Consider the following 13,684-nt stretch of genomic DNA (forward strand, 5'->3'; position numbering starts at 1 on the left):
AACAGTGCAGGCTGACTGCAAACTTGCCACCGTAATGTGCGTGATGCTTCGGAATCGACGACAGCTGTAAATGTATTGGGGTCTATCGGCCTTGATCTCTTTCCAGTAGAAATGCCGCTACGCCTTCAAACACCTTTACGCGTAGGCACGATTAACGTGCGGGTACTTACGGCAAAGAAGAAGCAGTGCCAGCTTAATCTACCCTTCATTGAAAACAATCTGGACATTGTTGCTGTAAATAGACAAAGATTGAAACGGAGGAAGGGACCGAACGCCTAGTCCAAACGCTCATGCCTAGATATTACGTGTGCGTTTCTCATGCTGTTGGTATCGCAGGGGGCTGTATGTGCTCTTTCTTAGCAATAATATTGGTATAAATGTGCAAAATGTATTTAGTGGTGTTACCGGGCATATTATAATGTGTGATTTTTTGGTTTGTAATCTGAAGTCGCGCATTATCTGTGTTACGCCGAATGAAACAGCCGAGTGCAGGGCGTTTTTTTTTTTTCTTGAAAGCGTGGAATGTCACTTGAAGTGTGAGAGAATTACGGTGATGGATGGGAGACTTCAACTGTGTCTTGAAAGCAGAAGGCACAGCCCGTATCAGCCTGGTCTCGAAGGCAGGGCGCTTCATTTGGCAGCGCTCGTTGAACATAATTTAGAGGATATAGGCGACGTTTTAGCCAATAATGATGCATCTCGTTTCACTCATCTTCAAGGGGACAGCCACGCCAGACTGGATAGTGTCTATGTTTCTGTGGAAGCGTTGCCATTGTGCAGTGATTATGAAGTCAAGCATGTTTATTTTGTCGACCACAGTTGGGTCCGTTTTTCGCTTGGTCCAAAGAAGCGTCAAGTTTCAACTGGGGTCTTCGGAAATTCAATGAGAAATTGCTGCAGGAGAAACTTTCATTTAAAAAATTCAAGATAGCATTCAAGAGCTGTTATTGGGTGATCATAGTGACTGCACGGAAAGGTGGGAGTGTTTTAAGCAAGAAACAAATAGCCATAGAAAGGTCCAGCTTTTTACACCACCAATAAAAAAAGAAAAGAAATAGAATTCCAAAGTGAGCTCGACTTTTATTTAAGCATGGAAAGCACCCGTCCTGGATGTTTTGCTAAAGAAATAAGGCGAACGAAAGCACAGTTGGAACTTGTCGATAGGGAAACATATCGAGGCGCACTTATACGCGCATGCGCAGAACGTCTATGGTGCGGAAAACAAGCTACAAAGCGCTCGTTTTCGGGTGAAAAGAGTTATGCCACACGAAAGGAGGTAAATGCGATAACATACCGAAGTGAAATAGTACGTGATAAGAAAACCATCCAACGTGCCATTGTAGAATATTACAGCGATAAGAAAAGAGCAGATTGGGTGAGGGAACAAACGCGAGTTAATGACATCTTAGTTGCAATCAAGAAAAATAAATGGGCATGGGCAGGACATGTAATGAGGAGGGAAGATAACCGATGGTCATTAAGGGTTACGGACTGGATCCCGAGGCAAGGGAAGCGTGGCAGGGGGCGGCAGAAAGTTAGGTGGGCGGATGAGATTAAGAAGTTTGCAGGGACGGCATGGCCACAATTAGTACATGACCGGGGTTGTTGGAGAAGCATGGGAGAGGCCTTTGCCCTGCAGTGGGCGCAACCAGGCTGATGATGATGATGATGATGATGACGACGACGACGACGATGACGATGATGATGATGATGATGATGATGATGATGATGACAGCGAACTCTTAGGACATGAAACGCAATGCGAACAGGGTTTCGAAAATGAATTCTTACACCTTTTGCCAAGTCTAGAAGATGAGCAGCGAAATAGATTAGAAATGTCAATAAGCATCAAAGAAACGGAGCAGGCTATAGATGACTTGAGCCCTGGCAAAACGCCAGGACCTGATGGACTGAGTGGATCATTCTATAAAGCTTTCAAAACTGATATAGCTGCAGCTCTTTATTACGTTACCACAGAAGCCTATGAAAATCGGGTACTGCCACCGTCGTTTCGCGAGAGTCGTATTGTCCTGATACCCAAAACTACCGATCCCTCATCACTCCTATCCGTGCGAGCCTACCGTCCAATCAGCTTAACAAACTCAGACTATAAGATATACACTAAAGTTTTGGGCAGAAGGCTACAGAGTATAATGACACGATTGATAGGGCCACATCAAGCATGCGGCATTAAGGGGAGGTCAATAACTACGAACATACACGTAGCAAGAACAGTGCTTGAGCATTGTGACGACTTTTCTGGTAGGGTGGCCATGATACAATTGGACATAGAAAAAGCGTTCCATAGAGTGACACACACAATTCTTTTCAATATTTTGGAGCACGTGAATGTGGGAACAATCTTAACAGAAGGGATCAGAATGTGCTATGCAGACGTTTTCACAAAAGTCATCGTTAATAGAACACTAATTTCCAGCATTGCAGACAGGTCTTCCGTGAGACAGCGATGTGGTTTAACGTCTATACTCTTTGCCCTATCTCGAGCCATTCTGTCTAAAGATATTAAAAGAGAGCCAAGTCGGGGGTTTTAGGGTGGGTTACAGTGAAGTAAAATTGCTAGCACACGCGGATGAAGTCACTGTCTTTTGTGTCGACAAGCAAAGTTTAAGCAATGCTGTTAATGTTGTGACAAATTATTGTAAGATGACGGGGAGCATAATTAATTGGGGCACGTCGATTAGGATATGGAATGGACAATGGGAGGACACACCTCCACTTTTTGCAAAAGTGCAGAAGAAGAATGTGTCCACCAAGTACCTTGGGGTACCTCTACAACATCACCAGAACACTAAAGATTATGGGCAAGGAAAGTTCGAAGAAATTAAGGTGAAAACGACAAAGCTGGGTGGGAAAGACCTATCAATGTTCACACGAGCAACAGTGTAATGTGTCCTTACTGGCCAAAATTTGGTATGAGTTACAAGCATTGTGCGCATCAATAGTGTTCTAGTCGCACTAATTTGTTCAGGACAGTGAAAAGTGGAGGCTTAGGGTTGGTTCATCTCTTTTAAGACAAGTCGTTTCCAGATTTTTGTTTCTACGTGATCAGAAAGATACATTTTTATGCACTGTCTTTCAAAGCGGTGTAGGCTACTTGAAGGTCACTGTTTGGGTGGTTCCTGTTTGATAGGGTTTCTTTGAGGTCATCATCATCATCAGCAGCAGCAGCAGCAGCCTGGTTACGCCCACTGCAGGGCAAAGGCCTCTCCCATACTTCTCCAACAACCCCGGTCATGTACTAATTGTGGCCATGCCGTCCCTGCAAACTTCTTAATCTCATCCGCCCACCTGACTTTCTGCCGCCCCCTGCTACGCTTCCCTTCCCTTGGGATCCAGTCCGTAACCCTTAATGACCATCGGTTATCTTCCCTCCTCATTACATGTCCTGCCCATGCCCATTTCTTTTTCTTGATTTCAACTAAGATGTCATTAACTCGCGTTTGTTCTCTCACCCAATCTGCTCTTTTCTTATCCGTTAACGTTACACCTATCATTCTTCTTTCCATAGCTCGTTGTGTCGTCCTCAATTTGAGTAGAACCCTTTTCGTAAGCCTCCAGGTTTCTGCCCCGTAGGTGAGTACTGGTAAGACACAGCTATTATATACTTTTCTCTTGAGGGATAACGGCAACCTGCTGTTCATGATTTGGGAATGCCTGCCAAACGCACTCCAGCCCATTCTTATTCTTCTGATTATTTCCGTCTCATGATCCGGATCCGCCGTCACTACCTGCCCTAAGTAGATGTATTCCCTTACGACTTCCAGTGCCTCGCTGCCTATTGTAAATTGCTGTTCTCTCCCGAGACTGTTAAGCATTACTTTAGTTTTCTGCATATTAATTTTTAGACCCACTCTTCTGCTTTGCCTCTCCAGGTCAGTGAGCATGCATTGCAATTGGTCCCCTGAGTTACTAAGCAAGGCAATATCATCAGCGAATCGCAAGTTACTAAGGTATTCTCCATTAACTTTTATCCCCAATTCTTCCCAATCCAGGTCTCTGAATACCTCCTGTAAACACGCTGTGAATAGCATTGGAGATATCGTATCTCCCTGCCTGACGCCTTTCTTTATTGGGATTTTGTTGCTTGCTTAATGGAGGACTACGGTGGCTGTGGAGCCGCTATAGATATCTTCCAGTATTTTTACATATGGCTCATCTACACCCTGATTCCGTAATGCCTCCATGACTGCTGAGGTTTCGACAGAATCAAACGCTTTCTCGTAATCAATGAAAGCTATATACAACGGTTGCTTATATTCTGCACATTTCTCTATCACTTGATTGATAGTGTGAATATGGTCTATTGTTGAGTAGCCTTTACGGAATCTGGCCTGGTCCTTTGGTTGACAGAAGTCTAAGGTGTTCCTGATTCTATTTGCAATTACCTTAGTAAATACTTTGTAGGCAACGGACAGTAAGCTGATCGGTCTATAATTTTTCAAGTCTTTGGCGTCCCCTTTCTTATGGATTAGGATTATGTTAGCGTTCTTCCAAGATTCCGGTACGCTCGAGGTCATGAGGCATTGCGTATACAGGGTGGCCAGTTTCTCTAGAACAATCTGTCCACCATCCTTCAACAAATCTGCTGTTACCTGATCCTCCCCAGCTGCCTTCCCCTTTGCATATCTCCTAAGGCTTTCTTTACTTCTTCCGGCGTTACCTTCGGGATTTCGAATTCCTCTAGACTATTTTCTCTTCCATTATCGTCGTGGGTGCCACTGGTACTGTATAAATCTCTACAGAACTCCTCAGCCACTTGAACTATCTCATCCATATTAGTAATGATATTGCCGGCTTTGTCTCTTAACGCATACATCTGATTCTTGCCAATTCCTAGTTTCTTCTTCACTGTTTTTAGGCTTCCTCCCCTCCTGAGAGCATGTTCGATTCTATCCATATTATACTTCCTTATGTCAGCTGTCTTACGCTTGTTGATTAACTTCGAAAGTTCTGCCAGTTCTATTCTAGCTGTAGGGTTAGATGCTTTCATACATTGGCGTTTCTTGATCAGATCTTTCGTCTCCTGCGATAGTTTGCTGGTATCCTGCCTAGTGGAGTTACCACCGACTTCCATTGCACACTCCTTAATGATGCCCACAAGATTGTCGTTCATTGCTTCAACACTAAGGTCCTCTTCCTGAGTTAAAGCTGAATACCTGTTCTGTAGCTTGATCTGGAATTCCTCTATTTTCCCTCTTACCGCTAACTCATTGATCGGCTTCTTATGTACCAGTTTCTTCCGTTCCCTCCTCAGGTCTAGGCTAATTCGAGTTCTTACCATCCTGTGGTCACTGCAGCGCACCTTGCCGAGCACGTCCACATCTTGTATGATGCCAGGGTTAGCGCAGAGTATGAAGTCTATTTCATTTCTAGTCTCGCCGTTCGGGCTCCTCCACGTCCACTTTCGGCTATCCCGCTTGCGGAAGAAGGTATTCATTATCCTCATATTATTCTGTTCCGCAAACTCTACTAATAACTCTCCCCTGCTATTCCTAGTGCCTATGCCATATTCCCCCACTGCCTTGTCTCCAGCCTGCTTCTTGCCTACCTTGGCATTAAAGTCGCCCATTAGTATAGTGTATTTAGTTTTCACTCTCTCCACCGCCGATTCCACGTCTTCATAGAAGCTTTCGACTTCCTGGTCATCATGACTGGATGTAGGGGCGTAGACCTGTACAATCTTCATTTTGTATATCTTATTAAGTTTCACAAGAAGACCTGCCACCCTCTCGTTAATGCTATAGAAGTCCTGTATGTTACCAGCTATATTCTTATTAATCAGGAATCCGACTCCTAGTTCTCTTCTATTCGCTAAGCCCCGGTAGCACAGGACGCGCCCGCTATTTAGCACTGTATATGCTTCTTTCGGCCTCCTAACTTCACTGAGCCCTATTATATCCCATTTACTGCCCTCTAATTCCTCCAATAGCACTGCTAGACTCGCCTCACTAGATAACGTTCTAGCGTTAAACGTTGCCAGGTTCATATTCCAATGGCGGCCTGTCCGGAGCCAGTGATTCTTAGCACCCTCTGCTGCGTCGCAGGTCTGACCGCCGCCGTGGTCAGTTGCTTCGCAGCTGCTGGGGACTGAGGGCCGGGGTTTGATTGTTGTGTTCATAGGAGGTTGTGGCCAAGTACTGCACCAGGGTGGCCAATCCTGCTCTGGTGAGGGAGTGCGTTACCGGTTCTGGTTACCGGGATCAGGCCACACTCCAGGCCTGTTTGTGCAATTTTATCAACACGCGGATTTTTTTTTTTTTTTGTAATCCGGTGGAAAATTGCCGGCACCGGGATTCGAGCCACGGACCTCTTGCACGCGAGGCGGGTGTTCTACCTCTACGCCACCGCTGCACCTTTGAGGTGATCGAGTCTATCTATGTAGTCTGGGTTTTCGACGCAAATGCGACGTAGTCGTGTGTCTTGGCCTTTAAAGATGCCTTGTTTGCAATGTCTGGGATGGTGGCTCGTATATTCTAGCTAATGTTGTTTGTCGAAAGGTTTTCTATACAGCGTTGTCTTCAGCGCCGCATTGTCAATGAATGTTGTTGTGTACAGAAAATGTATGAGCTCAGTTGAGGATTCTGATGTGAATTTCATTGTTGGATGAAAAGAGTTTAGAAATGCTGCATATTTAACTAGACTGTCTTCACCATCTCCCCGTATTATGAATATGTCGTCTATGTATCGTAGGTATGTGTGGGGCTTGTCAGTGCAGCGCGACAGGAAATCTGTTTCTAGAATCCCCATATTGGTGCAAAAGGTGTCGCTACGCTTGTACCATGTATCTGTAGGTAGTAACCCTCCTATGCTTCTCAAGTCGCTCTTTCAACTCATGTTCCTTTTTCTTTTGTGTTACTCGCGCACTGACCGCCTGACCGGCTCTTCTAATGCCACAAAAACATGCCGCCAACGACACCCCTGAATGCTCCCTAACCTCTCGCTTCCCCAACGCCCTCCCATGCCTCCTTTTTTTTTCTTGTTCTTTCTCCTTTTTTTCCTCTTGGTGACCCCCCCCCGTTTTCTTTTTTTTTCCTTTCTTTTTTCTCCCCGCCTTCCCACTCTCCCGCTCTTGTCCCGTCGTCTTGGGAACGAAGCTCACAGATGTCAGGCGACAGCGCTCATTACCTCTGAAGTCTCTCCCTTTATAACCAACCGCCACCGACAACACCCGCACGTGACGTCACTGCACTAAACCTTTAACACTAACATGCTGAGGGTGACGAGGCCATCTTTGACGAAGATAGGCCCTCCTATCGAAACGTTGGCCAGCCTTTCTGAGGCACCTTATCCCCGTTTACAAACTTTATACTACAGTGTACTATTCCATCTGTCAGCCCCTTCCTTGATTTTGTACTTGGACCACAGAGGTATACAGCTTCGCTGTAATACTCTCGTGTACTTCGATTTAGGTGCCCGTCAAAGAACTTCAGGGGGCTAAATTAAGGCGTAGTCCGCCACTACGGCACGCCTTATATAATCAAATTGTTGACTTGGTACGTTCAGTCCTACACTTCAATTAGAGTTTAACTTTTCTGCCACGATGAGAGGTGCCGTCTGAGGCAATGACAATGCTAACCTCCTCGGAAGTTATGAACAACGGCGCGCAACAACGCTTGAAGTAAACACGTCTCACTGTGTGTCCTGTGTACTTCGCAGACAAAGAGCAGTGGTGCATGCAAGGTAACGTTTAACATCAAATCACCCCTCTCGTTATTGGACTAAACGCCGAAGAAATTAAACATTAGTAAACAGCACAGAAAGCTTCAATTAAGTCTATTCTCATGGTGCGTAGGACCCGCACAATGTTTCCTTTCATTCTATCTTTCGTTCCTCGTGCCCTTTTTGCAACAGCACAATCTGCAGTCATAAGAACTATACGATAAGAATGCCAAATCTTCAGCATCTGCTTGAGTGGATAGCCTGAGACTCATTTAACTGTGCAGAGGACGACCTTGAGTACACGGTCCTGGTTGTTCTCGGTTTGTTTGCGCAAGCCATAGTGCACTGCGTGCTGTCCGTGATGAACGTGGAGCTGTTTCCGCAGCACGTGCTAACATTCGCCTACTGCTGGGGCGAAGCATCCAACGTGCTCGGCGCGCTCAGTTCACCATACATCATGTTGCTGGTGAGTGTAGGCTATTGGCGGGGTTATCCCACCTGGCACATGTAATTGCTGAAATGTCCACCGGTGGTATACTACTGCTGCACGTTACGTGGACGAGCCTCATTCTGTCATCCCGTTGACTGCCCCGCGTGATACGCCGTCGTTGCAGGGTGGCGACGACGGGTCGTTCGTGCCGCTCGTGCTGTTCGCTGTGCTGATGCTGCTCAGCAGTGGCCTGGTGCTCACCGTGCCCGAGACGAGACGGCAGACCGCTTACGCGCGCGCCCAGGCCACGACGCTATTCGAGTACGCACGCAACGAGACGTTTCCATACGACAAGATGCAACGCTCGTCCGCATTTTACGTGCTGATTCGCAGGACCGCATGTATTAACACACACACGCACTAAAAAAAAAAAAGAAACGCGCCGGTGTAGACACCATCACGTCACCGCAGATGTCACGCACGCACTCACACAGACAAATTTACCGACGATCAAGACATCACCTAATGCGAATTTTGAGCGCTGCTGTTTAGGGTTTTTGAATTCGCGATACATTGGGGCAAATAATTTGGTCCTGAACGACAGCGTCCTCTCGGCGGCGGTGCTGAGCCTCTGCAGCAGACGAGAGCACTTCCACAGGTTGCGTCGCTCATTGTTCAGGAAAAACTGGCTTTCCGTTATTATTTATATTGTCACGTGGTAGTGACAGTGAAGAACGACACGGTGTCGAAACTGTGAGTTACAAATGTAACTCTGTATTGGGCGAACCCAGCAAAACAAGTAATTCACTCAAGCACAACGATAGCAGCGAGCAGAGTAGGCGATCGTCGAAAATCTGATCTGTGGGTCAAGTGCGTCGGCTTTTATATGTGCCTCGTCGGAGGTTCCAGTGTAATCGCTCCTGCACGCGTGGGCTCCAGTAAGTACTACGAAATTCGCCAGAACCCTAGGCTAGCGCTCTGGCATAACGCTGCACCAACATTCGAGCAGTTTGGCACTCTTATTCTCTTAACCCTGACTGCGAAGCAGGAGCAACAATCCTCGACTATTCGAAACGTTTATAGAGCCCTACATGGTTTTGAGAATGCTTTCTAATCACTATGTTAAGTACTAATTACTCGACGGAGTGTCGTCATCGTGTTGTCGTTGTGTCGTCGTTGCCATCATTGTCGACGTCGTGCTGTGGTCATCGTACCACAGTCTTCATGATGGTTGCCATCGTGTTGTCGTTGTCGTTAACTAATCTTTCTTTAAGTGTTCTGTCTTTTAACATATGGCGTCTTAACCAAAGTGCGGCGATCGCACTAAACCTCCCCGTTTCCGTGATCATAACCTGAGTTCGTGGTAAACAAAGTTAATGGGATCACTGCCCCGCCAGAGTGTCAAGTAACAGGATAATGGCATCAACGTGCAGTTAAAGCGTGAGTGAAGGATTGTAAAAAAGGGGGAAACAAGGTGACGCAATCTGATGTTACACCGATGCGTAGCTGTTAGGGAGTCAACCGATATGCACTGGAAACCACCGCACGACGTCTGCGGGCAGCTGTTAGATAGAGGCGTAATTAAAAAAAGAATGTTCGAGTGCACACATGGAAGCTTTCGCCGGTCCTTCGCAGCTCTAATGAAAAGTCGAAACTTTATTGTTTGTTGGCTTTTTTGACTGAATGTCTGATCACATTCCTGTGAGAAGCTGATAGATTTCTTTTTTCTTCTTTTCTGATTGCATCTCTTCGATGCTGCACAAAAGACTAACTTTTAGTAGGCTTAGCATTACTGACTAGCGCGCTCATTTATTAAAAGATGTCGCGCTTGCAGACTGAATCGATATGGGAGTGCTATCGTCGAACTTGTCGTGGCCCGTTGGGGGTTGAATAACTAACTTTCTAAACGTAACGAGAAACGAACGTAATCCTTCGATTTGCATCTCCTTCGTACATCAGCGAGGCCTACCTACCGAGCGCTCAGTGAAGCCATCGCTGTGCAGCATGTGGCGGCATGTGTTCGTGCCCTGTGGAGCCATGGCCACAGCTGGCGCATCTTCGTGTTGGTAGCTCTGCTTTAATGTAACGCAGCACGGCATCCCAACAGCGGCATCCACGTTTACAGCAATTGACCTTGGCATTAAAATAGAATGGCGTGAATAACAGAGAAAATTGCAATCAAAATACGACCTCTGGTAGTGGCATCTTAATCGAGTACGAAGAAGGGCAGTTTACTTCTTTCATGAATGTTAACTTTACATTTAAGCAAACCTGCCTGCTCGTAATATGATGGCAGTGTTGTCTCCAAGAATGAGAGTTCAGGGCAGTGCACGCGCGTTGCTATCAAACACGCACTGGCTAAACGCACAATTAATCCTCTCTTATAAAGGTGTCACACTCGCAGACTTAATGTGAACACATTTGAGCGCTAACGTTTAATTTTCCGTGGCCCGTTCGAGTTGAATTCAACAGTCGCAGCTTTGCCCAGATGTGAAACAAAACCCTGTAGAAAAGCTTCTGATCAGGCAAGTATACGACACTTGATTGGTTTGCTCTCCTACCCTGACCGTGGCATATTCATCTGCAGCTCGTTGCGGAGTGCCCATTGCGCTTTTCATCGACAATATCGTTAAGTTGCCATCAAGGACTCGCGTGCGACAACGCAGTATCAGAAAAGTGCGTTGTCTTCCATGTTTTCATAATGAACTAGAAGGCTGTGTGAGATTGAGTATTGCTCAGACGAAGGTGTCACACGAACGTGCACACTTGATCAACAGTGGACGACTGAGGGAAGCTTCAGCCTGGAGACAAGGCTCCGAAACGGGGCTTGCCTTCGTTTTAACAATAGATACTTGACCATCGGGTGTGTGCAGCTTTCCTCTGTGTATCCTAGGGTAGAAAGCCCTCACCTCTCTTGCACTCGCCTTGGCTCCTTTTCACTGGTGCAGAAGAAGCTATGTAATCTGCTTAAGACACCAGGCCAGCTCAAGCAATATAATGTCACCCTGTGACATCAAAACAAAACTGTCACCAAATGTTGTCGAGTAATCAGTCAATCAATCAAATAAATTTTATTTACCGCTGTGCATGCTAATTGGTAATCTTGAGCTAAAAAGTAGTTAAATAGCTTGACGCGTCGCAAACGCCTTACGGGGCAAAAGAAAACATAGTACGCAATGCAGTTGCAACAACGCAGATAACAATAACCGAAAACAAATGAACGCTGTAATCGCTGAAAATGTGATGGCAGATGAAAAAAAAAAGTGAAGATAGTTTTGCATAAATGAATGAGATAGGTTAGCGCAATTGCTTAGGAAACAGTTGTTGCCCTGGGCAAGGACATGCGCTCTAGTCGGCACGGCTCCAGCCTTGTAGCTTCCCTTCTTTCGCCTACTGCTGACCGATTTGAACTCTTAATTGCTATCCATACGGGGCACTTTGTCGCAGCCCAGTACAGCTTCTAACGTTTTTGTTCGTCGTTGCCTCTGTAGTGCTTCATGCAGTAACGTTAGGAAGTGCTCGCTTCTCTTCGCAGTGCTCCAGTAGCATCTCGCATAAACAACGTGAGCAACGTGGAAGACGACGGTCCCTGACTGGCCCCCGTCCCGGCTTACATCGGACGTCGTTCAATTCGTTCGGTCTCAGGGACCACGCCTAAACACCCGTCGCGTATTTTCGTGCTTGTAGCTTTTTCCGCGGACGCCGCAGATTTGAAGATGCTCCATCTGCAGTTTTTCGATAAACTTATACTACAGCAATCAATCCGATTTGTTATATCATTTATTTATTTATTTTACTTACTGGCAAGGCCCGAAGGCGTTACAGAAAGAAGCGGGGCAAAAAAAGAAAAACAAAATGCAGTAAGAAGATTAACAAAAGACATTCTAGACAGTGGTCATAAAGTTGTTTGTGTCGGTGATGAGTGCGACAGATGCGGAAAGGCAACTGTAGTCCAAGCTCGTCCTGTAAGAAAGAAGGAGTCGTTGTAAAGGCCTGTACAGTTCATTGGCTCCCAAACATTCAGAGTGGGGCCAGTGCGGGACGAAATATGTATTGTAGGAGCAAGAAGTGTTTCTTTTAAAATGGTCACTTTGTGCAAAAGCGCCGTTGGTCGTTTCGCCATATGGCGTTGAAAACCTACGTTTCTGTGTAGTGCGCACGACAGTTGCCACTTAGCACAAAATTTCTGAAGCATATACCAACTTCAGGCATACCATAAAGCGTTTTTATATGCCTTCAATATGTGCAAACTATGAATATAAATAGGTTCCAACTAACCCAGCTTTCAGTTCTTCTGTCGCAGATTCTTACATGCAGGGTAAAAGAACTTCCGGATGCGAGTTAGCAATGAAGTCTCTGTTTAAAATACATGTCAAACGCAGAAATGCTCTCATTAGGCTAGCGCTGGGCCGATTTGAAGTAAAGTTGTTGCATTTTAATAGGTTCCGTTCTAGCAACTTCACAAAACAGAATTTTGATTTGTGCGTAAGTTTCAAAAATAAAATGAGAGCACTCTTGTGAAAAAAATTTATACGACACATATTCCGCATGTCCAGCAATATCGTGGGGTCATGTAGAAATACAAAGAGGTTGTGTGTTTGAACATGGCGTTTTTGCTAGGCATATATTTAAAGCATAGGCAAGGAGGGCATATACTTTGCTGCAAATATCCAAGCTTCAAATTTTTTTTTAATTCCTTAATGTTTTATTAGAACCTTCGGGGCACCCGCCGTAGTTGCTCAGTGGCTATGGTGTTATAGGCTGCTGAGCACAAGGTCGCGGGATCGAATCCTGACAATGGCGGCCGCATTTCGATGGGGGCGAAATGCGAAAACACCTGTGTACTTAGGTTTAGGTGCACTTTAGAGAACCTCAGATGGACAACAGCTTCGGGGTCCTCCATTACGGCTTGCCTCATAATCAGAAAGTGGTTTTTGGCACGTAAAACCGCATGATTTAATTATCAGAACCTTGGGGGCAGGTTTCTTTTTTCTGTGTGTGTGTGTGGGTGGGTGGGTGTGTGTGGGTGTGCCCTGGGCATAATCACATAGGTGGCTATCTAGGTGCTGTCTAAGTGATTCTGGCTGGGCGGGCTGAAAGGGCTGTTATAGCAGATGGAAACGCCTCGTCAAGAAATGCGCGAAAATGAAAATGAACGTTGCGGCCAATCGCGGAAGATACTGATGCAGCACACTTTGCTTGGCCAACATCGGCCCTGGACCTGCAATCTTCAAACTTCTGCACGTACTTCGTCGTGGCACGTTTCCGTCTAACGTAATACCGACACTGCCTTTTCTGCACCGCCAGTGGTTGCCTGAATTGAGCACTGAAATTCGGTGATGGGGGGGGGGGGGGGGAGGGGATATCTCTAAGTGCCATTCTCAAAATCTTAAAAAAAATGACAATACATTAAAATGTAACTGCTTCCACGTTTTTCATATATGCAACTGCCCCCAAGGTTTTAATAAAAAAATGTATGGACAGCTGGGGAAGTTGGCACGATTGCATTTTGAAAACTGTGCAGCTGAAGACAGGACAGGCATAACAAATTTGACGCGGACAAGTGCCAATTCA

General features: G+C 45.9%; 1 protein-coding gene across 1 annotated transcript in view; it reads left to right on the forward strand.

Moving 5' to 3' along the window:
• Positions 1 to 11,703, forward strand: part of LOC142586245 (solute carrier family 22 member 12-like) — a 78,440-nt gene extending 66,737 nt beyond the window's left edge. Inside the window, exons 10-12 of the mRNA XM_075697494.1 lie at positions 7,965 to 8,146; positions 8,295 to 8,431; positions 11,646 to 11,703. Of these exons, the coding sequence (XP_075553609.1) occupies positions 7,965 to 8,146; positions 8,295 to 8,431; positions 11,646 to 11,703 (377 nt within the window). The remainder of the gene's footprint in view (positions 1 to 7,964; positions 8,147 to 8,294; positions 8,432 to 11,645) is intronic.
• The last annotated feature ends 1,981 nt before the right edge of the window (positions 11,704 to 13,684 follow it).

The sequence above is a fragment of the Dermacentor variabilis genome, chromosome 6, assembly GCF_050947875.1.
Source record: "Dermacentor variabilis isolate Ectoservices chromosome 6, ASM5094787v1, whole genome shotgun sequence".
In the NCBI taxonomy this organism is placed as follows: Eukaryota; Metazoa; Arthropoda; class Arachnida; order Ixodida; family Ixodidae; genus Dermacentor; species Dermacentor variabilis.